We start from the raw sequence: 26276 nt of genomic DNA, 5'->3' as shown, positions 1-26276 counted from the left end.
TACGCGGCTGGCTTCTGGGTATGTTCGGGCGTCGTGTATGCTGTGGTTGTGGAGGGGCAGACTGCATGCCACCAGGTGGCATGCACTGTTAGTGATGCTTTGGAGTGTGAGAAAGTCCATTGCCATTCTGAGCATTAGTGCAAGCGCCGCAAGGCCGAACAAATTAGAGTGCTGCCGAAGCCCATGTTGCAGCCGCAACTTGAAAGGGGCCGTTCCTAAACGTATGCAAGCATTCTAGAAGCTGCTGGAACCCACATAGAAGCCAAGAGAGACTGGGAGCCGGCCTGCCATTTAGATGCGTATGATCACATGTTTGTTGATTGTGGATATCTAGGACATGCATGGCCCCGGGGGCTGCATCTGTGCCTGCAGTGGAGCACCTGTAACTGCATGCAGGGTTGGTTGACATCACTACTGTCAACTGGTGAAAATCATGGCATGGTGTCAGCATGCATCTTTGCGGTGATGCTGCATGCGTGCAGCAATTGCCGCGCAGGAAAGCCGCGGCCGCTGCCGGCCGGCTGTTGCTGTTGACATAAACATGGTTACACTGATATTCATAGCGTACACCACAACTCCGTCCGCGGGCTGCACATGGTGCCTACCGTTTTCCCCACATATTTACTGTGACCTCCCTTCTCCTTGCTGGGTTCGTCCTCGCTGGAGGAATCTTGGAATCTTTCAAAGGAATCTGGCGCCAGAGGAAGCTTCCTCATCCTCGCCAAAACGACAGACCGCTGTGGCCCGTTGCTTGAAGAGAGAAAAATTACAAGCGCATAGGCAAATCTCCCTCGTTGCAGGTTCAAAGCTTTACAGTACTTGCTCTGATCGCCGACCGGATCATCAAGCGACGCCGTTCTTCCCAAGCGCCCTCGGCACGGAGCAATCCCAATCTGCAGGTAGGCGGCCTGTCCCCGCTTTGGCCTCTTTGGACAAGATCGATGTCGCACATATGCAGCTTATGACGAATCTCCTGGCTTTCAAAGCGCACCGAACATCGAATTCTTCAGATTCAGCTCTGGTTGAGGCTTGGTGAACGTGATGCCGCTCAGCGGTGGCTGCAGGCGCGCCTGGTTGTTTGACGGTGCAAGGAATCTGACTTTGCAGCGGCTATGTAGCATACCGAAACGGTTGTCTGTGATTTTCCAGGGATGGCGTATCAGAACAATGCCTCGATCGCTCATGTGAATGCAAACAGCCGTGAAAGAATTGGCAAGGTCTTTCACTCGTCCGGCCTGAAGACTGCTGAATCATGGGAAGTTCTGGTGAAGACCGGATTGGGAGTGAAAGGAATTCGCGTGGGCCGCACATTCTACCTGTGGCCAGGCCAGCGCGTCAGTGCTGTCAACATGAAGCCTCGCAACATCTCCTTCAACCTGCACAGACAAGGCCCCATGCTCGTGTATCAGCGCCTTAGTGACTTTCAGACAGGAGATCTTCATGGCCTACGCCAAAGGGTTTGGCTTGTTACTGCCAGCCGAGGATTGGTAGGATCACCAAAAGGCCGGACATCTGCTTCTCCTCGTAGGTTCCATCAATATCAAGAGCTGCAAGACAGGTGAATGTAATTCAATGGATCTGCCCAGGACGCAGCATAGAACCTCTGGCTGCTTCCTCTTCTCTTGAGACCCAGGCAGCTGTGCCCTGACGTTGCTGCACCCTCTTGAATCTTCAAGTGGCTGACATGAAATCCTGGAAGTCGCAGATGCTCCATGTCTGCAGATGCAGCATGTGGCACCCTAACGCTAGATTGCAGGGCACAAGTTTCTCTTCTGCACAGCCATGTGCTGATGAGGACCTGTTGGTGGCCACTCAGCCTCCTCTGCTGACCATGCTCTTCTACGGTTGCAATCCTGCAATGTCTACATGTCACTGACAACTTAATGTGCTGTTGTGCAGCATCTCCAAGGACATGGTGGGCACTGCAAACCATCTGCCAGCCAACAAGTCCAGATAACACCTCAATTCCCAATGTGCCCCTGTCTATCTCAAGGTGTTCTCGCTTTGGACAGCGATATCTTGTTGTGATCAATGGGATGAAATGACATGTGCAAGCTCTGTGCAGGTGCCATTCGACATCCCTGTGACTTTCACCATCGCGCCGCGCAACCCCGACGTTGACGAGGAAGGTTTCAAGCGCTATGCCAGCCGCATGAATGGCCTGAACGAGGGAGAATTCTACACCATCCTCACAGGTGACCACCCCTGCGCTCCTGCATGATGCTGCAGCTACCATGTCAGCGCCTTGCTGTGCTCACATGTCATTAGAGATACATTTGATTGATGCAACCCAAGTTGCAGCATTCTCTGCAGCTGCTACATGCGGCTGAGTCAACATCTGTCAGAGCTGCAACGTCGGGCAGTTGGGTTGACCTGGGGCCCTGACTTGTTGCTCTCATATGCATCTCGGAGGGGGGGCTCCGACTGGCATGAATGTGCAACATCAAGCATGGCTTGCGATGTTTACGGCTTGTCGGCAAATAACGGTTCGGTGCAGGGGTCATCCATGGCCAGACGCGTATCCTGGCAGGCACGCTGACTGTGCTAGAGATCTTCAAAGGCCGTGAGAAGTTCAAGCAGCATGTTCAGGTGACCACTTCTCAGGCTGACCATGAGCTTCAACGCATTATTGTGTCCCTTTATTAGCCATTAGTTTCACGCCCATTGCTGGCCTGCCTTGCCCCCGCCTGACATGCATGCTGCATGCATGTTCAACTTTCTCGATGTCAGCTTGAAGTAGTCCATCTCAATAAGGGTGTCGATTGCTGCACAGCAAAATGTGGAGAAGGAGCTCGTGCCTTACGGCATGTCAGTCACAAATGCCAACATCTCCGAGCTGCGCGACATGCCCGGCGAGGACAACCGCTACTTTGAGAGCCTTAAGCAGAAGGCCATCTCCAAAGCCACCAACAATGCCAGGTGGGCCCTCCCAGCAGCACTGCTGGCATGTTCTACCACATTAAAATTGCTTTCCAGGCCCCCTCTCTCTGATGGGCATCACAGACAACATCCATTGCCTCAGGTGGGGCTACACAATGCGCTAGTATTCATGTCACAAGCAGGAAGAATGCACCAGCCTGTTGCATGCATGCATGCGTAATTGTATTGCGTGTCATATTTTTGTGCTTCATCATGCATGGGCCCAGCTGCCTGTTCCATTCTGCAGCAAGATCATAGTGAAATTTCATCAATGCCCCCATGCTTGCAGGGTTGAGGTGTCAGCAAACAAGAGGGAGGGAGATGTTGGCACCAAGCGGATGGAGGGAGAGGCCATCAAGGAGACAGCCAAGATTAACTCTGAGAACACCCAAGCACAGGTGCTCACTGCACCCAGCAACATCTCTGTGACTCACATAGCCCTACCCTCCGTCTGCTATGGAAAGCAATGCATGGCAACATGTCCCCCTGATTTTGGGAAGGCTCTTCTGCGTGCTTGCACGAGAAAAGTCCTAATTGTTCAATCTCAAAATCAACTTGCTGATCACCAATGTGGTGTACACAGAATTTGAGGCAGCAGGAGATTGAGACATCCAACACCCAGCTGCATCTCCTCAAGTGCGTTGGCCTCCATTTCGTTAGCCTCCAACCTGCTGTGGGAAAATCATCACACACCCTGCCCACACCTGTTGCAGTGAGGCCAACCTCATGTCTGCATTTGCACATGGAAGCGCATACGCATTACCAGTGCATAAGCAGTGCTGCTGTGCTGTAGGTTTCAAGCATGAGTGCAGTGACCTTACTCTCAAAGTGTCAGCGCAGTGCCTTTAAGACAGGCAGCAACCCCAATGCTCATGCATCCCTGCGTACAACATTGAGCATTTCATCATATGATATCATTTCTAAGTTTCGGCTATTTCAGAGAAAAGTGGTTCTGTCTGCAGGCTGGACATGAAGCAGAAGCAGGCGGTGCGCGAGCAGGAGGCTAACATAGCGCCCAAGCTCAAGGCGGCAGAGCTGCAGACCAACCTCAACAGGATGGCGGCCGAGCAGCACCTGGAGTTCCTGCGCTCCACCCAGCTCATGGAGGCTACCGTGCAGGTGACGTTCCCTATTTTTTTCATTGCATGGGGCATGCATTGCACAGCAAGCTTCATCCACCATGCAATGGCAAGCTGGATCCCTGAGCATTCCTGATACACAAACCCACGCAGATGCATGGAGGCTGCATGGGCCTAGGAGTCGCTAAATGCCACATTCGTGTGCTGACAATTTGGTTGATGTCTTTACCTGTCTGTTGTGCATTGGGTAGAGTGTCTGCAGACAATGATACGCTGGTCATGAGGGTGCCTTTGAAGGAGATACAAGGCAGCTACAGTATCTCAACGTGATTCTTATTACATGCAGAGGGCTGAGCTGGCAAGAGTATGTGCACATGCAGGCAGAAATTGCCAAGCTGATTGCTGGGCAGACAATTGTGTCTGCGCATGCCGGGTGACATTGCCAATGTCATTGCTGAGCTGACGAGTGTCTGCGCATGCAGGCGGACATTGCCAAGGTGATGGCGGACGGCCAGGCGAGCGCCAAAAAGGCGCTGGCGGACGCTGAGCTGTACGCGCAGGAGAAACAGGCGCAGGCCCTCAAGGCCAAGCTGACCGCGCAGGCATGTTCCCTCCACTACCCCTCTTGTACTGCTGTGCATCTTGCTTTCATGATGGCAGGGCCCCAAATTCATGAGATCTGATGAAGCCCGCTCTTGTGCACGATGCCGGTGGTGAACATCGGACGTTCACGGTGTGGTGTGCATCTCAATTCTTGATTTGAAGTGGTTGACTTATGAATAAAGCACCTCACTCTTGTGCATGATGTTGATGGTGAGCTGCAATGCACGCATGCATCTCTTGCAAACTTTTCATCCTGCATGCTTCAAATAGCTAAGACCGGAAATTCCCTCATGAGACCAGGTGCGGGGTGTGCACAGGCGGAGGGGCTGAAGGACTTCATGAGCGCTGCCGATGCGGATCTCACCAAATTCTACCTCGCCCTCGAGCACAACCTCTTCCCCACCATCGCAAGTGAGTGCCTGTCATCCCTGAACTCCTGCATGCAGTGCATATAGTTGCAGGACATCTCGACGTCTATTTGATCACATAGATTAGGCCTTGTGTAGCTGCATGCTGCAGTGCAGCCATGCTTGGGAGCCTGCTGGCAGAAAGTGTACTGGTGTCCTGCAACGATCTTGATAACCATATTAGCTGTCCAGGCTGGTGTGCCTCGGTTCTCATAGGCCTCAGTCTACATGCACCTCCATGTTTCCTGTTGCAGGGCTCCCAAGCTAGTCTGGTCGAAGGGCAGGTGCATGCACATGCCGCTGTTGTGATTTTTTATAGCAAACTAAGCTGACAAATGTGTCTCTGTGCTTCACCCCTGCAGGCGAGATGGCGGCCGCGGTGCAGGGCCTCAACCCCAAGATCAACATCTGGACGACGGGCGGAGAGGCCGGGGCAGCCGACGCGATGGCGCCTCTGCGCAACCTCTTTACCTCCCTGCCGCCCATGCTGGAGGCTGTGCAGGAGCAGACCGGCATGAAGCTCCCCTCCTGGATGCCGCAGCACTCCCCTTCGGGCACTACCCCTAACTAGGGAACTGTTTCTCCTGGAAGCAGCATTACAGCGCCTTATAGGGCACAATAATTTCAGCACTACCCCAAATAGAGGCACGTCACAGTATTGCCCACTGCAGTCGATGATGCAGAAGACTTTGCGAGCCATATCCTCTCCATGGCTCCAAATTTCAGTTTCTTTTACCTTCGTCCTGCAGAAGAATCTACCAAACAATGCTTTAGGGAGGCGCGGGCGCATTTCATTGGGTTGTAGCTGGTGAGGCTGCAAGATTGGAGGCCGTGCCTGGACAATCCAGAGATTGTTTGCTGGGAGGGTGGCATCAAGTTTTGAGGCTATGAAGGTCCTTTTCCCTAAATGCTGCACCAACTGGGAAGTGCCTCATCTTTCCTCTAGTTTTGCCTGAAGGTAATGAAGAGGCAAAGCTGCTTTTTGAAATGTGCTGTGGCTGGGATAGCTTGCTAGTGAACCCAGTTTTGACAAGGCGCACTTCTATGATTGAACATCACCTAGGCAGCCTCTCCCTAAGGTGGCCTGCGTCCCAGTCAGTAACCAGCAATTTTATGCTTCGACTCTGTGTGCAATGGACATAAACTGATGAGGGCTGCAGATCTGCACCCACTGGCGTCCAACAGTCCTGGTGTGTATATAATGCTGCACTTGTATATTGATGCGCCCGGTTAGGGCCAAAGTTTTTCATGAGCACAGCGGCAGTGTGCAAAGCTGCTTGAATCTTTGCTGCACTGCGTTCGGCATACAATGAATGAAGTGAAGCCACAAGATATGAGACGCTCCCAGAAGTGCAGAAAATCTTGAGGTTTTAGACTGCAACATTGCGTCACTGCGCACTAATCTGCTCCAGGCGCCTGAAGCCGGTGTGTATGTACTGCAAATGACCGATGTGCATGTTTGTGCAATGGTAATCCATCACATGCATGGGATAGCTATATGCTTGAGTTAGGATGAAATAATGCGCACGTCATCACAATGCTTGTAACAGGTGGTACAACAAATATTTACCCTGTTACAAGTTACGAAATTTATCAAATAATTCTCCATGCAGAAAAGAAGAAGAGCTTTCTTCTTGTCCCCGGAGTCAATGATGGCATGGTATCAACATATGATGAGGTCGTAGTGGTAACTCAAGGTACTTTCTACATCTTGCCGACAAAGGCTCATACGTTCACAACACCGTTAAGACATGTCATTTGGAATCATACAATGGTGAGTCTGAAGTCCGCAATTCTCTGGTCAACTCCTTCACTTCAACCATTAATCAACATGGACACCAAAATTTTCCTATCACAGTGCGCCATCCTACTGATACAAGTGCACGGCGCTGCACAAGAAGTGCTGGCCTGACCATAATATTTATGTTGACATCACGGTGAAAGTATCTTGCTGGGCAATGCAACGCTTGCTCAACAGCTACATGACCTTTGCAGGAAGCTGCACTCCGCAAGCATGCACCACATGTACCAGCCTCAATCAGGATCCAGACTGGCAACCATGGTGGATCACTCGTAGGATGCATGGGGCTAGAGGGATGAGTCATGCAGCTCTCCCCGGGCATTGAGCAGGGGCGTTGTCAGCTCCGGAGCAAGCAGCGGGTTAGTCACCGCATCTTCTGTATCCTGCGGCGCCATTTGCCGCTGCACCTGCGCACCACCATGCAAGCCTCTGATCATCTAGACCATTTCATGCTTTGTGTAGTGCGTCTTTTAGCAAGGGACCCCCCTCTTGAGTTCGTGTCTTGCTCAGTTGTTTGCCGTGCTTCTTATGGCGGGTAGGTTATCAGCGTGAGCTGTCAAGGGATTGTTTATTAACCTCAACGCAAGGGTCAGCTAAGACACCATCCCAACAGGAAGAAATTTGGGTCGCACCTCACACCTCTTAAACATCCCAGATCAACAAACAAAACTGATAGATGCCCAATAAAAACTTGAATTCATGTCCAGAGAAAAAGAGATGGAACCACTGGCTCGAGCGTCTCACCTCGCAGACGAGCGCCACAGCGATCTGCGCAATGAGCGTCGCTAAGAGGACCACAAATGCGACGCCGGCCAGCACCGCGAAAACGCGCGCCGGGTTGTCGGTGATCACTCCCGCCAGCCGCTGCATCCAGCAGTGCGTGCGCGGCGCATGCAGCGGCTGCGAGCTCGTCTCTGCACGCCCACAACCTTTTTAAGGAAGGGTACCTTTGTGAATGCATGCTAGCGCAGGAATCCCATGATCCCCACAACACATTCCTGGAGCGCTGGAGACTAGCCTGTGCTTTTGTGCCCACACATACCGCCACACCAAAATAAGCAGCAAAAGCCACAAGCCACCACTCTATCATATATCCACCCATGTCTGTATGATACACACACGTAGGAAAGATGTGTCAGGCAGCGTCATACCCTCACACCCGTTTTACAGTCATTTAGAAGGACAGGATGGAGGGAGCACCTGTGACCATGCGCTCGACGCGGCTGGCGCCGTTTGCCCCGGGCCTGACGGGCGCGGTGGAGACGCGGCTAATGAGCGGCCGCGCGTCCGCGATGTCCTTGCGCGAGGAGAAGCGCGTGGCGGAGGAAGTGGTTGTCGTGGTTTCAACAGTGATCTCGACAGCCACCTCCACCTGCCGAGATGAAAACAACTGTGTCACAAGGCTTGTGTAAACAGGCTGATGCATGAGTCGTGAACACTAATATGTGCACGTCTCGACAGGCATTTTAATTTTCTTTGTCACAACGCATGTGGAATTTACACATGCGTTGTAAATTGCCTGATGCATGAGTTGTGAACACTAATATTTGGACGCTCAACAGTGATCTTGACAGCTACTTCTACGCCCAAAGAGGAACAAAAGATGTCTAAGGAGCTGGCGCATGCGATGTGAAGCTTATTCAAGCTTGCTGATGCGCAAAGCTTCCCGGAGAACCCCGGCCACCAAAGCATTGGGAAAACAGCGATGCACCAATGCTGAAGTCCATGCAGTCACAAGAGGCAAAAGTCGGCTGGAAACTTCAAAGTGGTGGGCTGGGCAGGGCCTCAATTGCAATATGAACCACATATAATCAAAACTACAGATCTGTGCCCTCGGTGAGAGCCGACCAGTCAGCATCCTTTGCCATAGCCATGTAGGCCAAAAGAGACCCCTGTGCAGCAGCCTTTGGGCAAATGCAAACTTCCCAAGTGTTGACCGCTACATCGGGGTTCTAAGGTCCTGAGAGACCAAGAAGGGGATGGAGAGATTGATACCTGAGCGTCGGTGCCATTGAGAATGGCATTCACCAGCTGCATGACCTGCGTGATGACGCCCCCTAGGGTATCCGCCCTGTCGAGCGTCACGCCCCCTGGATTATCGGCGTCGAGCGCGTCATCGCCCCTCAGCAGCGCATTATCTCCCCCCAGCAGCGCCCCCATCCACCTGCTCAGCTGCGCCATCGTCGCCGAGAGCTGCTCGGAATCTGCGCAACAAAGAAGCCACATCAGCCGACTTTCACTGTTTTTGAGAGAGTTTCTCCCAACTACTTCAATTAGGCTTAGACTCACAATATGCCGTGCATGCATTTCAGAACGGTGTAAGCATTGAGCTCACATAGTAGACATTGAAATGACCTTTGGTGGTGACGGCCTAAGCAGAGGGAGGCTGTTTCCCGTGCTGCTATAACGGTCTAACTTCAAAAAGTAATTTGCTAGGAGGAAAGGGTGTCCATCTCACCTCCTCCCTCCTGCTCCACCTCCACTTCGATGTCAAAGTCTCCTGGCGCCAGGTCATCTCCAGGGTACTTGCCTGCAAACATGTGCCAGGACTGCCTCAGGAACCCGCTTTGTGTACAAATGTAAAGACTCTCCCAGACAGAAACTGCGTTAGTGCCCCAGGGCAAGCAATGCGATGGCACCCACTCCGCAATCTGCACATTCACAGCAGAACGCCTCAGGAGAGTCTGATGTCCATGAGTAAAACAGACCAAACAAGAAATCGACAAAAGATGAGAAGCGAGTTTTCTTTACCTTGAAAATAGCTGGGCTTTGGGCGGTTGAGGAAGGTCAGGTCAAAGAGCGGCTGCAGCGACGAAGCCAGCCTCTCTGGCAGCCTCTGCCTTCCAGAGCCCCACCCCTGCGCCAGCACAAGCAAACCCCTCTTCATGCTCCACCTCTTTAGAGTAATACCATTAGTGCTTGACCTGCCAATGCGAAGGATGCTGCAACAGCAGAGCGCAAGAGTAACTCCATTTCTGAGTAGGGTACCTGTACAGAGATCTGGCTATCCCCATATTTACTGGGGATCTGAGGGTCCTGATGATGCACCCTTCGTGCGTGCACAAGAGGGAAGTGCTCAGGTCAACCTCATGCCAAGGACAGGCAGATCATGAAGAGCTTTTGAAAGTCAAGTGCCCGTGCAGCTTGCAAGTGTTCCAGAGAGACTTCCAGAATTCACCCGGCTCAGCACACGTATGACGCAGAGTGAGCGAGTGATCAATTGTAGCTTCAGATCACCATCGAAAGATAGAGGAGCGGTGTGAGGGGTGCACTCACGTCTTGGGCAACCATGCGGCTGACTGCGGTGCTGGCGGCCTGCAGCGCGAGCATCTCATCGCCAGTGTACGCCACCGCCACTTCCCCGTCCTGCAGATACTCCTCACCTGCACTCAGAAAGAACCTCAAGGGCGATTGCTCAAGAGGGACTGTGCTGTACTGTTTGTTCAAGAAATGGTGCCCATGTTTGGTACTGTAAAACCAATGAACATCAGCAGCAGAGCAAGCATGGCCCCAATGACAGGTGACCCCCTGCATTGCGCATGAACACGTGACCATGACAAGATCACCATTACTCATGCCATGTGTCTATGCGCGTGCAGAGGTCCATCACAGCTCAAATTCCACCTGCCCAAATGTAGCATAGGGCCCCCACCATGGCTTATTACTCAGAGCACACTGTCTCATATCCACCCATGTGGACGCAATGGAAGGCTTGCAAAATGCAAAGCCATACAGAGACACAGCTGCCGGAAATGGAAGGAGGGTAGTGCACACCTGCCATGCAGGGAATGACGCCCACATTGCAGCTGTGCAGCGCGCCCGCCAGGTCAGTCAGCACATCACGCGTCCAGGGGTTCATGGCTGAGGCACTGCCCCAACCGCTGCAAGGGGCACATCAAAAGCATGTTGACGATCTTGCTTGTGTGAGACAAAACTTCAAAGGACTGGCAGATGTGCAGGACTACCAATAGCAGACTGCAGAAGTTGGCCCTTAAACCTGTAGATGGCTGCATGACAAAAGGCCACAACAGCCATCATCAAGACCAAGCTTCTGAACCTTTAGGGCAGGAATAAACATTCCATATTCAGGTGGGCGCAGTTTGGTAAGCAGTGCAGTTTTCACGGGGGTGAGGCCCACAGCAAGGCAACAGATATGATGAAAGTTGCGTGATATAAAGGGCTCCCTTGTGCTCACCAGAAGCAGCCGTTCAGGTTGAAGGTCTGCACTGCGCCGCAGCACATCTCCCGCTGCTTGTCTGTCAGCATGCTGTTTGGAGCATTATAGGACGCGCAGTGGAACAGCCTCTGCGACTCCAGCGTGCACTCATCCCGCCTCTGCTCTGAGAGGAGCACGGGCTGCGGTGTGACGCGAGCAGATGCCAAGGATAAGGCAACCAGCAGTAGCAGGGAACACGTCGTCCACTGCTCCCTCATTCGAAGAGCTCCACGATCGTCCTTGCCTCTCCAAATCGCTCCCTGCAAAGCCGTGGTGGTTGCCTGCCTGTCCTGCAGATATATTGCAAGTCTGAGCACAAGCCCCAGCGATGAAGCCCTAGTACCGCGTAGCTGGACGCCGTATTACAGAAACAGTATAGCGTTTGGGTCTCTAATTGCACCTTGAAACATGTTTGAACATCATGTATGGACGATCGGGATAGAAACCAAGCGTTCGACGGTCGGCATCGGAGAGGAACCCGAGACACGACAGCAAGGACGGCCACCTTCCCACGACCAAACCCAAGCCGATTCCCTAGCGGATGCCACTTTGAGTACTAAGAAGACCCCTTTATGGAATTAGAGCGATTGGATTTGGTCAAAAGCACTTTTGGGGACCCCAGTGACTGGGCATGAGCACACAAAGGTGCCAGCACAAGCTGCCTAGCCACTAGGGTCCCATCATCAATAGACATGGCACGATCTCTTAAGACCTGTAGCAGTACTTTCATCGAAATGACGTTCAATACCATTGTCCTAAATCCCTCTTCAAAGAGCTGTGGCACTTGGCCATAGAAAGGACAAGAAGCATGGAGCTACCTCCCACTAACCACCCAGCAATTTGGGGCATCCTCAAGGCCTTCGATACTGATGTTGCTTCATTCACTTGATGGCCTACAACCCAGTGCATCCTGGTGCACTGCCATCCGAGCCCATATTCCAGCCATCAAAGCCCTGGAAAGCCAGCAACGTACTTGGCGATGGGAATCCCGTCGGGCGCGCCAGGCAAAACGTCAAAGGTCGTCCGTTTCACTCCACACGCGTCATCAGACGCATCGAGAGTCGCGGGTTGATCTCTGCATCAAAGTTGTCCTCATCGTTGCGTGACGGGTCGATACGTGTGAGCTGGCAGAGATTTGATGGGGCACGTGTGTGGTCACGTGGCTTCCAAAAATTGTCACCGAGAGCAACACAGAGACAGAGAGAGGGATGAGAGCACAATAGGACGTGGGCACAGCTGCGCAGCTAATGAACCGCAGATCAAACTGCAGATCGCTCCTCGGCGCATTTTTCACCATCTCCTACTTTTTGAGATAAGAGAACAACTCTCTTAATTGCCATGTTCCAGTTACATCTACGAAAGTGTTTTGAATTGGAAAGCTCGCCTTGCGACTTTACTTTTGGATCGGACTTCGGTCTAGGTCACATCCTGGAACCTAGTTCGTGATCGTGACTAGTCTACTCCCTGGAACGATGTACTCCAACAAGTATCTGATGACATGCATAGTAGTAATTATGTCAAAAAGAGAACATACTGGCCTGGGAACTTTGCGCGCTGCTTGATCTGCATAGGGTTCTGTGGATTCTAAATGGATCAAGGGGAAGTCAGGTCGCAACCCCCATCGCTGCCAGATGATGTGCTGCGGCGCATCTGCTCACACATGACGAAAGAGTGAGTCAGGGCTAGCGGTACCTGTGCCGCCTTCCAGCGACTGCAGCCGGACAGCATCACCATCCCGGGGGAGCATGCCTACCCCTGTGCGTCCACACTGCGCTGGCTTACGCAGCATTGGAAGGATGCCAGCTCAGTGGACATGGGCACCTTTGTGCCGCGCGGCGATGCAAGGCAAAAGAGAAGTGGATGATGGAGAAGGCGGTGGGTTCTGGCAGACAGCCTCTGACACATCTGCAGCAGCTGCAGCTGGTGTTGAGACTGGACACAGAGCCTGGCTGGCTATGCGATCTCCTGCGATCTCCGGCAGGCGGTGGCTCTGAGAGTCCTCAAGCTGGCCTGCCTGTCCCGTTCTTTCCCACAGCTGCCATGGGGCACCCACTTGAAGCATCTGGTGCTCGAGGTGAGGTCCTACGCACGCATTTTCGCGCGTGCAGTGCTGTGCAGGATATTCCAGGCCTGGAGACTGTCCATTTGGGAAGGGCGTGGGTGGCAGGTTTGCAGACTATGCAGAGAAGCTGATCATGCCGCAGTCCCTGCAGCACTTGCGCCTGGAGGATATGCACCCACAGGAGCTCGTGCTGCCAAGCAGCGCCACGAGTGCCAGAGTGGTCAGCCCAAGCAGTCATATTGAGACCGCGGGCGAGTGATGGCTGCAGCAAGTAAGGGAAGAGAAATTTGCAAAACACCCAAACAATCCGCGCTTGCTTGAGATTGACCTTCACGCAATGAAGCACAGTCTAGGCGCTGTGGAGTTTTTATCAGTGCCCCGTGACGACAACGACCTGTACGTTTACAGGACCCCAGTGGATCTTCTGGGCGGATACCTATGGAACCACTGCGTCCCACCGCTGTCATGCATGCATGCATGTGACCACCCTACGGAAAGCAGCGCCTGATTTCATCTGCATTATTATCCCACGACGGCGCCAACCCATGACGTGTGCCTGCTGTGCGTCGGGGACTTGCACCTGCACTTTGAGGACGCAGCTGCCGCGGCTGCGGCCATGCTGGCGTTCAGGCTGCAGTGCAGGGCCTTGTGCTGGACGGAGTCATCTGAGACCTTCAGGGTGCAGATGGCACAGCTGGGGAAAGAGCTTGTGTGCGATCACAGTGGAGACTGCAGGACCAGAGCTGCTAGGAAGGAGCACTTGCACCACGTTGCAATGATGCCCTGGCCATGAGTGTTGGAGGCGGAGGCATGCAGCTGCAAGTGTTGCTGAGAATGCATTACAAGTGCTGGGGAGGGCAAGAACAAGGGGTTCACCTGCGAAGGAGCGCCAGGGCACATTGGAGAGCTTGCAACTGCAGACATTGAATGGGTCTGGTAATGTATCAGAGGGGTGCGTTTCACTCACTGGATGCAACATGGAGGTTACGAGCGCCTGGTGGTGATTTGGGCAGAACAGTTGCAATTCTGGGGAATGGACTGTTAGAGCTTTTCAATTCATCAAGGACATCACGTAAGGGCCTTGGTGCCGACAAGATCAAGATCAAACCGGACTCGTTGACTGACATAATCATGACATGAAGTAATCGTGAGAACAAGCTGAATCTAGAACTGTGCGTGCAGTCGAGAAACAAACAGCAGCATTCAGACATTGCAAGATGACTTGCAATTTTGCGTCACTCCCATCTTAATATTACAATCACTTTGATCACACATGTACAAGCAATGGCAGCACTTTCTGACACCTGTACATTGTCTGTCAGGATGACCCTATGTTTCCATCCGGATTAGCCTGACAACAGAATATCAAAGTGGCCTCGTCTGACCAATTGATGTATTCTTATTTTGCAACCCTCTACAATGCAGGCACTCTCTCAAAACATGTTGACCTCTTTGGATTAGGCGGATCTGGTCAGAGGAGAGTGTATCTTAAGCTGACAGCTATTCAGGCAATTGCAAGCATGCCACCGTTTAAAGCCCGCAGCACTGCAGCTGCAGTTCTTCTGCATGGGACTCTGCAGAGTTGCCACCTTCTCTATCACAACGGTGAAGTGTGGATCAAGCGTTATCTGTTTGGCTGTGTTTGGCACCCAGCCTAGTGTGCCCACAAGCCTTCGCAGCACAAACTGCCAACATCAAACAGCAGTTTCCAACAGCCTTCTCAAGGAGTATCGCAAAAGAACTGCAATGTCGAAGACCGCAGCGCATTCGACGCTGCAGCACACCACACTCAAGAATGAGCATTCAATGGGCAGCAGGTGTGCAACTCAGCTTCTGCAGATGCATGCGTTGCCAATAATAAATTGCCGCCCACATCTCACAAGCACAGGTTTAATTTCCAAAGCACAGGCTTGCACAACAAAACACCCACAGTTTCCCCAGCTGATGTCTGTTCGGAACGGTTGTTCAATTGGGTTTTGTCTAATGCAGTGTGCGTTCACTGCTCTCCTAGCGTTCTTGTCACGCAACTGGCCCAATCCAGAAACTGCGTGCTTCCCACCTAACAGCAGGAATTTCACATTGCCAGGCAATTATGCGTTCTGCCTGTCTTCCTGGCCAAAACAGGCCTCTCCGCCACTCTTATCCAGAGGGGCACTCTACCCTCAGCCATCCAGCATTCCAGCAGGCCAGGGATTTATGCTAAGGGCTTCTGCAGGCCTTCTCCAGGGACAGAGCAACAGCAACAGAGCCGCACAGAAGGAGACGCTTTATCCCTTCCTGTCACAGAATCTGGAGCAACCTCACTGCATGTCCCCACTCTATTCCATGCTAACTTAAAGCACGTCTTTCCTGCCAACAATAAAGGCCTGACCCCGCGGAGGCTCTGAGAGTCCTTCCCTCTGTCTATTGCCCTTGCTGTCCTCCCACTTTGCCCAGCCCTGCTCTTCAGTTCCTATAATAATCGCTTCGAACAGCCTGAGTAGAGAAAGGCGCCCTAGCCGCTCTCAAGCCATAGATCAAATCAAGAGACTGCCGCGGCGGCAGAGCAGGATGACAACGTGTCCAGGCACCCCGCAAATGATCGGCCGACCTCAGCGGCGATGTCAGCGCTGACATCATCGAGCCGACGACGCCAGGGAGGCGGCGCGCGACACGGGGGACGAGCTCGGCCGGGAACCCCCGGCGCGGTTAATAAACAGCCCCGCACGCCGGAACTGCGTCTCCAGCTCGGAGGCTTTCGTCGCGTTATTGCCTGCCCGGCAGGCCTCGACAACAAGCTCGGCTGCGGCCGCGTCGTGCGGCGCCGCGCCTGAGGCCCCCCGGCCCTCAAGCTTCTCCCAGATCCGGAGTGCGGGGGTCCATGCCCCGGCCTTTGCGCACACACGCAACGCCGCCATCTGCGTCTCGCGATCGGGGCCTATGCCAGCCTGAGCCATCGCGTCCAGCAGCTGCGCACGCACCAAATAAGAATGTTAAGAATTGCAGTCCTGCTTCGCTGTTTGCAAACAGTAATTACTGAGCTGCCAAAAGGCTGACGTCAAATGACACCCACAAATGTAGTGACGAACTTTGTCCACAGGTAATCTAAGGTATTTTGCACTAGCAATGGCTGCAGAATGAGCAGTTGCAGCACCAGAGGTAGCTGTGCAGGGGGGGCATGCAGGAGGGCCGAGCCTGAAGGCAATCAACTGAATATTGATGAGAATTTGTAATGGACAGATGAAGCGCGGGCGGAGGAAGGTACCTGCAGAGCCGGCCGCGCCTGGCCGCAGGCCTTGAGCGCCCCCAGCAGCACGAGGCAGATGCCCTTGGTGGCCTCCGTGCCGGCCACTTGCATCCCCAGGAAGAGCTCCACAGCATCCTCCCACCTGCCCGCCTTCCCACACCTGCACACAAGAGGTTCGTTACAAAGCTTGTCTTATCACAGGCTTGGACCTGCAACCCACAGCACCAGCACTTCCAGCCTCCAGTCCAATCGGATACAGCAAAGAATTAAGGGCGTGGACATGGGAAATGACACATGTAAGGACTTTTGCCAGCAGGAAGTCGTCATATACTGTGATAGCCACAGCCAACAAGCAACAAATCCAACACATGCGCCACTTTGAACCAAAGTCACATGCCTATGATATAAGGGTGTATGGCAAGAATATTACTCCATACAGAGGAGGGTGGGCGCACCGCTCTATGAGTTTCGCGTAGGTCTCTGGCGCATGGCAGACACCAGCTGCGTGCATCTCGTCCACAAACTGCAGCGCCTGATCCAAGTCGCGCTCACATGCCGACAGCAGCGCACTGCAGCAGACGATGACACAAAACGGGCTCAGCGCCAGATCACAGCATATGAAGACCTAGGAACCAGACCAGGACTCCGCAAATTTGCTTGTCAAAGGAGTGACACACATCAGCAATCCTGATTCCCAACATTGGAAGAGGCATGTGGCTACCAAGAAATGCCGGAGGCAATTCCAAGAAGGAGAACACAAGTCGGTGATCCCAGCGCAAAGTAAGAAGGACCTAAAGACTTGATTCATGTGGCCCTGCTCTGGCGACTGACATATTTCCCAGAGTCCCAGACTAAGGACGAAAGCGAGTTCCACAAAGAGGCCATCGGCAGCCGAAACACAGGCCGCCTAAACGCTGTGCAAGTAAGTTACAATGCAGCAGGGCCCCCAACACTACCCTGGCAAAGCATTGCAGGAGCGCGTCGCCAAAGTTGCGAGAGCAACAAAACTGTCATATAGAGAGAACCAAAACCGCACATACACACTACAGGCTCCTTGCACCTCCTCGGGTACTCGCTTTGCTGCAATCACAGCCAAACAGCCGAAGCAGCAGCACCAGGGAGCATGGAGATTAGAAGCAATTGTACCTGTAGATGATGAAGTCGGCGTCGACACCGTTGTCTTGCATCTTGTGGTACCAGACGAGCGCTCTGTCTAGGTGGCCTCCTCGCACGCAGGCGGTGATGAGGCTGGAGTAGGTGATGGTGTTGGGTGCGCAGTCTGGGTCCGTCTCGCTGGCGGCCAGCATGTCCTGGAAGTGGCTCTCCGCCTCCTGCCAGCGCCCGCACGAGCTGCACGCGCTTATCAGCGCAGAGTAGGTGATCACATTGGCCTGCGCGCATGATGTGCACACAGTGATGTCAGCGCAAGGTTCTGAGCAGCAACATCCGTTGATGGGGAGTTTGCCTGCGCACATTGGCAGTGCCACATGTCAGCGGAAGACTTGATGCAGCCGAATAATTGACAAGCTTCAGCCATGGCTGCGCTGCGGGATAAAACAAGAATTGTACTTGCATGACGCGTCAGACATGCAGCTGCACACTGCTAGAGGGGGCCATCCTGTGGATGAAGGAGCTGAAAGCACCCAAAGTAGACACTCTTTCATGAACAGCAGGAAACTGGTTTCATTTAGTGATGAAGGGTGCCTGAAACCAGAAAACAGTTGGCGGGATAAACGGGAAAAGCACCTTCACTGCAGGGTACTCCTTCATGGTCTCGAAGACCTCGAGTGCCTTCTGCCAGTTCTTGGCGCGCGCACACTGCTGTATGAGGGAGGTGAAGGCTGCTGCGCGCGGCTGGAAGGTGGACTGGGTGATGACTCGCCTGACCTCCCCTGTGCCTGCAGATGCCTGGCCAACCGCCTCCCTCAGACTGTCCATATCCACAGCCGGCCCAGCCGCAGACCCCTGCAGGTGGCAAGTGTCTTTTTATCAGCAGATGCTTGATTGCAAGCACTGAGGCTCTGTGGTGTCCAGTGGGACAGATCTGATTGTGCACCCAAGGGGCCAGACTGGCCAGACTGACTTCCTGCAAAACATCTTGAGCGGCTCTGGATCGCAAGGGAATGTACTTGATAGGCGGGTTTGCTTGTCTGCTGCCATCTGATCGCCACAGAACCGCAACCACAACCAGCAATCCACCAGGTTGGTTGCCACGTAACTTCTGACAAGGTTGGAAGGGAGGCCTTAAAGGCAAAATGGCCTCTGAGAGGAACACCATCCGACCTTAGCGGAATACCTCTGCTGCCCTGTGTCTACAGGTCTCACCACAACCAGCGTATAAGTAAATTTGGCAGCCACATTTAGGCAGGAATCACACCAGTGACAAAACAAGGCCAGCAGCTCGAGGACGCCCGGAAATGAACCGTTGAGCGATCTAATATACAAAATAAAAGCTACACACCGAGGAGGCACCATTCCACAAGGTGGCACGCCATGAGACCTCCACGGATGGAACCTTCCATTGCAGAGATGTCACGGAGCTGAGATACCTTAAAGGTTCCCCGACCACCACAAGCGTTTTCCATGAACAGAAATGCCAGACCAGATACACTGCACCACCTCGTATGTCCCAGGACCATCGGTAGCGCTATCAATTAAGCCATCGCGAACGAAAACGCGATGAGACTCTCTCGCCGTGACTAGGCAACCATTTTACACACCACCGGGCAGCAGACTCCACCTAAGACTTGCTGAGAGTCTGCAATGACTGCAGCCTTCCAGTATGATCAAAGCTTAGGCAGAGAACTCACGCTGGGTTGAGGTCTGGGTGCTCTGTTTGCGTCCTGTTTGGAGGCCCGCCTTTGACCGAGCGGCCCTGCCATCTTCTCTCTTCTAACATCACGCCCACCACCGTTGGCCATTTGTCCTACGTTCTCCTTTCTGTGCTTACTCACGGTGTTCCAGTCCGATCCTTCGCTCATTATTTGGCTGTCTCCCGCCACGACGGGGTTCTTTTGGTTTCGGGCAGTGCCTGTATGGCGATCTGCCAGCTCAAGCACACACCGGTCGCAGATCAATGCCAGTTATTCGCCCGACTCTCACGCGAGGGATCGCAGTTGGTAAAGCAGGTCAGTTGCCGCGTGCTTGCATCTCGAGGTTCCATTGTGCCTCGCCTAATAGTTCAGGTACCCTAGCGTACGTAACGATCAGTCATCACCAAGCCAGCCACGTGTCCACCTCGTGCCGCTTCTTGACTACAGCGAAAACCTCGCAAGCACACTTTGCTGGAAGCTTTTCGCTTTTTGTTCTTTTGTCTCTTTCAGAGACGATAGGTGCTTGTACCCACCAATACGTCCAGTGCTCATTGCGACAAGCTTGCTTGAAGGTCGAAGACCCCATTCCGAGATTGCAAGGCAACCTTGTAAAATCATTGATCCTCACGTTTGATGTGTTGGGTTGATCAGAGCATTCAACTAGTCATTCTTTAGGCATCAGGCTGCAGAATTGATTATTCATTAGCCCAGCATGGCGATCACAATTGGCACCTATGCTAGCCATGTCCATCTGACTCCCCGTCCATTGCAGTCCTGGCTCGCTCCTGTTCGGCCTTTCGTTCCAGTATCAGCTAGATGTAGAATTGCACGACGTCGTATAGCTCTGTCTTGCAATTCAGATTTCCAGGTGAGAGGTCAAATGGTTTCAGGACGTCCTTGGAAGGCTCTGGTCGGTGTATGGATTGCTCTTAATGTCAATATCGCAGTTCTCGTATGCAAGCCATTGCATTGCATTGATACACGTGATATGAGAAAGAGACCTAGGATCTGATTTGCTCATCATTTCAGGCCACAGAAGTGTACACAATTCCCCAGAGGCTCAACAACGTGCCAGCGTCCCGGGAGACGAGGCAATTCTTCTATAACGATGTCTGCAGAGCAGTCGAGAAGGCAGTCGCTGCGGAGGAGAGGCTTCTCAGCGTCAAGTATGGCCCAAACCTGTTGAATGCACCTCTGGGATCTACACAAATGAAGTGATGCATCGTGTGAGTGCTTGCTAAAGAAGAGCAGAGGGGGAATTGAGCTGCAAATCCTAAGTGGACCTTGCAGAAGCTCTCTGTCTTCTGAGCACCTGCATTCCTTGTGCTGCAGGCTCACCGTCCCTGAAACCAATCCAGAGATGGATGTCTATCGGATTGGGTAAATTTTGGTCCTTCTGGTCCAACCGTTCGGTCATGTAACAAAGGCAGCAAAGAACAACCTGGCAGTAAAAGTTATTGATCTTGCAAGATACACTAGCATTTCACTAGGGAAGCCAGGACTCACAGTGCCTACGACCATCGGCAATACCGTAGCTTATCTGATGCATGTAAGTTACTATGACCACAAACACACACCGCAAGCATGCGTACAATGAGCATGGCGAGCTCCTCACCAGTGACTGCTTGGGTTCTGGGCGCTAGAACATGATGACCACGGCCACACAGGCAGTATTAGTCTTACTCGGGATGCTGGGGTGTGATCAGCCTGTTGCAAGTTTTGTTTCTGTTTGCTGACAAGCCAGTGTTCTGCCAGGACTGTGCTGGAGCTGGTGAGGGACCTGGTCACGGACCTGGCAGCAGATGGCAAGCGGGTGAAGGTGTGCGTGCAGCAGGCGCTCGGTCAAGGGGTCTTTCAGGTGCGATAACATACCTCTAGCCGAGCGCATTTCAGCATGCCCCATGAGATACATATCCTCGTTATAACACACTGACAGCACTGCCAATGAGCCCAGCTGCCGGTCACCTTGGATCGGTCATGAAAAGCCTACACTCTCCTGTACTTGGCCTTTCACCTGCGTGCTAGGCCGTCTGGAGGTTGCAGGCTGTGCAGACCCTGCCTAGGAAACTGGCACTGCGGTCTGGCCATACATTGACTGCATGGTGTGCTAAAATGGGTACTTGTTTTCAGAGAATTTTTCTTTTCAAAAGGATTTCTGTGAGGGCATTTTAATCTCTAAATATAAGCTTAAGCACCAAGGCATTCATGGGCCACTGTGTTCAGTGGTGGTCCTCTGTTATCAGAATGTATGCCGCCTTTCATTCTTTACCCCCTATCTTGAGAAGGAGTCGCGCACGTGTGCACAGGGGCTTCCGCTGAGCCTGTCAGGCGTGAGGAGGATAATGGAGAACATGGACTGGGGCGAGGTGTTTGAATTTGTCAGCTTCGGCAACGTGGGCTCGGACCACCTGGATGACAGCGCCTATTACGTCATCGTGGCCCCCCAGAACGTCGTCGGCTCTACCATCATGACTAAACTTCTCGAGATGGTGCGCATTTTCATCTCCTGTGTTTCCTTGGGAAAAAGACAGGAGTTGTGTGTTGCTCGTTGACGCATTCCCTGCAGGGGATGGCTTTAGTGACCAGCATGGCGGCGTTTTGCATGCTGCGCGGAAATGCATGGGCAGGAGTCGCCATACCTATTAGCTGGACCCACTGCCTGCAGGCAGGGAAACATATACTGAGCGAGAAGGGAATCCTCTCTGAATGTCCTGATCGGCACGCTGACAAATGCTGCTGCAGCAAGTGCATTTTGTTGAGATGACACAGTATCTGCATCTTGTGCCATGCAAAGTGAGGGAAATACATCTGGAGCTTTTGACATGTGAGTTGGGTACACTTGTCAATGTGCTATATGTCGATGAGCAACTACTCTGTGTTAGTTGCTCAGATCAGGTGTTGTTGATGCAGGCAACTGCTGCAGTGGAGCAGAAGAAGACGCTGATCCTCTTCAATCCCCTGCTGAAGGACCTGCCCTCAGCCTCTGGTGTCATGGGCGTCAGGTGCGGCTGCCCCCTCACTTGGGCAGCTCAGAAACTTCGCAAAATCTTAGCATCCTGCGTCCTTCTTCCTTCCATTTTTGTCCCTCATCATGACAGAACAACTGCTGAGGAATGCATGAAAATGCCCTTACACATAATCCATGAGCACACATGCAGTCGAGGATGACGGCAGCAGAAAGGATGCTTGCGGGGTGTTGGCAAGCCTTGACAGAACATTAAGTCCAGCCCAGGGCTCGACTGACAAATACTGTCACAAATGCCTGAATAGGGGCCGGAGAGAGCGCATGGAGTTTGCGGATTCCTTCATTCCAGCATACCACTTCCGGCTGCTCTATTCTTCCTCTGCCATGATGTATCCTATCAGGGGAGCCCTGCGCCACGTCTATGGAGGCCCCTGGGAGGTACAATTTTCTTCCACATTATCTTTGTACATTGCATGCAATTGGTATATACGGCGAGGCCGCCATTGTCCTTCTTCTGGCGACGCGCTGCCTTGATTCTGCATTCAGTACTCCTGAAGGGAGGTTTTTCCAATACTTTGGCCTCCGGGGCTGTAACCGACGCTCTTCAGTGGCGAATGCATGCGCGCATCTGGTCCTGTGGCATTCCTCCCACACCTTGCATGACACATGCATGTCTGATCAGTTTAGCTTACGTGTGCTACCGGCGTCTGCAACTGCTCAGATTGAATCACCAGCACTAGGTGACGGATGGGAGGCAGCAGAATGGACTCAGACCAGGAAGCTGCGAGATGACTGATGTCCTTGGCTTCTGTTGACCATCTGAAGCAACTATTGACGTGTCTCAATCTATTGCCAACTGTCTAATTACATCCTTGCAACCAGGAGAAGATGGCATGCAGCAGAAGGGGCAGAAACCATTCAGCTGCACATATTACCGGTGTCTCTTGACTGATGTCCTTCACCTGAACAAACTTTGACGCATTTCATTGGAAGGGCAAGACAAAAATCAAGATTCAGGGGTGTCAATGCCACCGAGATGCAAAAGTGGACAACCACACATGTGTACACACAAAATAGCGCAAGTGTTGTTCTTTTAGAAGTCCTGTTGTCTGCTGCCTGCAGGTGTTCAAGCGGGAGGATATGGGGAAGAGGACAGAGGAGTACAGGTTTGTGGGCAGCTTTGACAGCCAGCCGGATGGCAGCCTGCTCACACCGCTATTCCAGGAGCAGCCGCCGAAAAAGAACAGCGGCGCTTGGTGGAACCTGTGAGGCAGCTGCCAGAACCTGTGAGGATGATTATTCACAACGAGCTCGAGTGAAGGTGAAAACTATCTGACCGGCAGCGCGAGGGACCAGTATTATGAACTTTCGTGCCATCTTGAATAAGCCTCTCTTGAAACCTATGAGGCAGCTTCCATCAACCAGGAAATATACACGCTGTTCTATTTGTGGTAGGTCTGTTGGAAGTATAGGCCATGTGGCAGCTGGGCTTGCACGATGGAAACTTTTTGAGAAGAGAACTGTGTAATTTTGAAGTGGGGCGATTGTTGAAGCCTAAGAGAAGACTTATTGATCAGAAGGAGTTGTGTCACGTGACTGTCATCAGACTGTCTTTGGCAAGGTGTCTTGGAATGCCTTTGATACATTCCACTGCCAGCAAGTGACATGCGGCTGAGGAGTTGTCTGGCAACAGAGAGACCTCTCAGCTATCCCTCAGCCGTCCCTCATTTAGAGGTTTGTAGGTTTGGTAAGAACTGTTTTGAACAACAGTTATTTAAATCCTACACTCATTCATCAAACATGTCGTGACCTTTTGAGATTCTGTCTCGAGGCAGCTCTTTGCCTCTGGGCAGCATGCGATGACATACTGTGACTCTTGGACACACTCGACTGGCGCTTGTCCTGAACAAAATGACCGCTCCTAGCAGACCTCCACCCTTCAGCGCATGCCGCGCCCCTGATTTGAGCAAGCTGCCACCAACTTGACACCCTCTCTGACCAAACAATTACGATGAAATTCCAGCTCATTTCTGCAGCACGCGCGCTGCCGTGAGGCCCGCTGCCATGAGAGCCAGGATCATGGACAGACTGTAGCGCAGAACCTCGTTCTTGCTCTGCTCCACAGCTGCCTTCAGCGCGTTGGTCTCCCGGTCCATCTTGATCTCCATCTCGTTGGACTTGTCCCGCAGCGCCTGCATTTACAGCAAGGGCGGGGTGAGAAATCGACATTTTTTATAAAAGCACTCCTGTGGCACGTCTTGCTGTCCTTCTGGCGGTCCAATGCAAATAGGATATGCAGACAGAAATTTGCTGCGCCATGCAAAAACTCTTCTGCAGCTGCTGCGCTGTTCTTCACGTTTCTCTACTCAGTCGGGTATCACCCTATGCCTGCAACTCAGGATTGGAATGCCTTCAGCCCAAGGCGAGGTAAAATGCTGAGCACAGAGGCGCAGGTAAGAAATAGATACAAGAAATTTTGGGCGTAAAATTTTCACCTGCAGCTCGTCGCGCATGCGCCCCTTCTCCAAGTTGAGGTCTAGCCGCTGGCTGGCCGACAGCTTGTCCACCTCGTATCTGATCATGCAAAACACACATCTCTATGATTTTTTTCCAGATACAAGCCATGCACATATGCATCTGATCTGATATGCATCCAGATACAAGCCACTGGGATTATAGAGCTGCAAAACATTGGAAACACACAGGTCAGCTGCGTAACCTTTCTTGGGGATGCAGGACAAACACTTCCAGCGTCTTGCCACAGCGGTCAGTACGGCTAGAATGGAATATGGCTCCCCCAGCAGATCGCCGTTGCTAAAATAGCAAGGGCTTGAGCTGACAAGGCACCAACATCAAGGCGCATTTGCACTTGAACCAGACGATGCTGGTATGATGTAGGATTCTATTCTACTCCAGCCTACACAAAGGTTGAGCGGTGTTGGGAAGGAACAGGGGCTGACTTGATTTCTGCGCGCATTTTCTCCAGGCTGTTGGTCAGGCGCTCGGTGTCCCGCGAGAGAGACGCCAGATGCAGCTCCTGGCTCTTTGCCACCTCCCCCTTAAACCCCGCTATCCGTGACTCCTGCTCCAAAATTGCCTGCATGTTCAAAGCGGCTTTAGCGAATTGTATTTTAAGTTTGATGCGGGTCGTCTCAGGGAAGACAAACACTGAGGTGGATGCCCAGATATTTCATTTCAAGCCTGATCCTCACTGAAAGAGAGGACACATACCATTTCCAGCGCCTGTTTGGTCACAAACTGCTGCGAAATTTTCTCTTTGTTTAGACATACGACCTCCGTCAGCATCTCCGTCATCTGCTCCGATTGTGCCCTCGTGAGACCGATCTTCTCGAACCTTCGCATCTGCACGTTAGCAGACAGCAGCACGTTGGCAGATCAAGGGTTGACTGGTGAGCGCTTGTAGCAACGCACAGCTGCCTTTCAAAGTGATGCACAGAGGTGGAATACGTCAGATTATACTTCAAAGATGAGCAGTAAGCTCTCACCAAGCTGAGAGTATCGAGAAGCAGAGATTTTGTGACAGCTGACACACTGTCATGGCTAGTGGTTGTCAACGAGGAGCCCTCTCGTCGCTGGAAATTCTGGACCACAATGGAAGCTCGTGCGCTGCAGCTGGAGCTGGCATCGGACGCCAGCTGAGCTGCTGGGCCTGCTGCACTCCTCGCTAGGACATTTGTGCCTTGCTGCACCAGCTTTGCCAAGGAGCTCGTCCTGCCCATTGAGGCGCACCTGGATTCTTCTCGATATGAGAAAAGGAAAGGCCGTAATAGCAGAATTGATTGTTCGTTTAAAGAATGGACAAAAAATTGCGCACAAGAGACTTGACTTGGACCAGTCAGCCTTTGGTGATGATGCGTCATAGAATGCGTGGCAAGGTGTTGCTCAGCTTCCAATCCATCAAACTTTGCCCTCAGGAGGTGCATTGCGAGTTTGGGATTGATCTTGCGTCTCATACCGTCTGGTTTGGTGCACCAATCCCCTGCAAGCTTCCTAGGCACCGTGTGCTGTATATAGGGATTGAACCCCCAGCTTGCTGAGTGGGTTAATTTCGTGACAGTTACCTTGTAGTATTCAGAGTTGAGGAGGGAGGATCCACAAGAAACACGGTGATTGGTCGGAAGTACGTGCTCCAAGCGGCTGGTCCACCTTCAGTCCTTGGGCCTG

The 26276-nt window shown here is 52.6% G+C and overlaps 6 protein-coding genes across 6 annotated transcripts; 3 read left to right on the top strand and 3 right to left on the bottom strand.

The window, feature by feature from the left end:
* Positions 1-1151: 1151 nt before the first annotated feature.
* COCSUDRAFT_41585 (hypothetical protein) lies at positions 1152-5579 on the top strand (the record flags this gene model as incomplete). The annotated part of the gene is made up of 10 exons (XM_005648840.1): positions 1152-1400; positions 2066-2195; positions 2498-2589; positions 2774-2919; positions 3209-3317; positions 3503-3555; positions 3882-4038; positions 4481-4604; positions 4902-5012; positions 5371-5579. The coding sequence occupies 10 exons, from the start codon at positions 1152-1154 to the stop codon at positions 5577-5579; spliced, it is 1380 nt and encodes a 459-aa protein (XP_005648897.1).
* A 1517-nt stretch (positions 5580-7096) lies between these two features.
* COCSUDRAFT_65860 (hypothetical protein) lies at positions 7097-12099 on the bottom strand (the record flags this gene model as incomplete). The annotated part of the gene is made up of 10 exons (XM_005648839.1): positions 11999-12099; positions 11005-11315; positions 10584-10690; positions 10086-10192; positions 9561-9666; positions 9268-9339; positions 8805-9013; positions 8010-8181; positions 7554-7723; positions 7097-7216 (listed from the first exon to the last, which is right to left on the bottom strand). The coding sequence occupies exons 2-10, from the start codon at positions 11241-11243 to the stop codon at positions 7097-7099; spliced, it is 1302 nt and encodes a 433-aa protein (XP_005648896.1). The 5' UTR covers positions 11244-11315; positions 11999-12099.
* Positions 12100-12863: 764 nt separating this feature from the next.
* COCSUDRAFT_62851 (hypothetical protein) lies at positions 12864-13756 on the top strand (the record flags this gene model as incomplete). The annotated part of the gene is made up of 3 exons (XM_005648838.1): positions 12864-12948; positions 13144-13307; positions 13718-13756. The coding sequence occupies 3 exons, from the start codon at positions 12864-12866 to the stop codon at positions 13754-13756; spliced, it is 288 nt and encodes a 95-aa protein (XP_005648895.1).
* Positions 13757-15702: 1946 nt separating this feature from the next.
* Positions 15703-18251, bottom strand: COCSUDRAFT_62850 (hypothetical protein; the record flags this gene model as incomplete). Its single annotated transcript, XM_005648837.1, has 5 exons — positions 15703-16035; positions 16332-16473; positions 16769-16882; positions 17460-17704; positions 18060-18251. The coding sequence occupies 5 exons, from the start codon at positions 18249-18251 to the stop codon at positions 15703-15705; spliced, it is 1026 nt and encodes a 341-aa protein (XP_005648894.1).
* Positions 18252-19838: 1587 nt separating this feature from the next.
* On the top strand, positions 19839-23884 carry COCSUDRAFT_65858 (hypothetical protein; the record flags this gene model as incomplete). The annotated part of the gene is made up of 8 exons (XM_005648836.1): positions 19839-19871; positions 20156-20292; positions 20459-20506; positions 20882-20984; positions 21433-21615; positions 22037-22128; positions 22397-22529; positions 23214-23884. The coding sequence occupies 8 exons, from the start codon at positions 19839-19841 to the stop codon at positions 23358-23360; spliced, it is 876 nt and encodes a 291-aa protein (XP_005648893.1). The 3' UTR covers positions 23361-23884.
* COCSUDRAFT_23414 (DUF1640-domain-containing protein) lies at positions 23853-25898 on the bottom strand. The gene is made up of 5 exons (XM_005648835.1): positions 25598-25898; positions 25323-25454; positions 25052-25188; positions 24587-24665; positions 23853-24283 (listed from the first exon to the last, which is right to left on the bottom strand). Exons 1-5 carry the CDS (start codon positions 25829-25831, stop codon positions 24116-24118), a joined length of 750 nt encoding a protein of 249 aa, XP_005648892.1. The 5' UTR covers positions 25832-25898; the 3' UTR covers positions 23853-24115.
* Positions 25899-26276: the final 378 nt, after the last annotated feature.

The sequence above is a fragment of the Coccomyxa subellipsoidea genome, assembly GCF_000258705.1.
Source record: "Coccomyxa subellipsoidea C-169, whole genome shotgun sequence".
NCBI lineage: Eukaryota > Viridiplantae > Chlorophyta > Trebouxiophyceae > Coccomyxaceae > Coccomyxa > Coccomyxa subellipsoidea.
The sequence above is the reverse complement of the archived record's forward strand: the minus strand, read 5'-3'. Positions and strand labels throughout refer to the sequence as shown.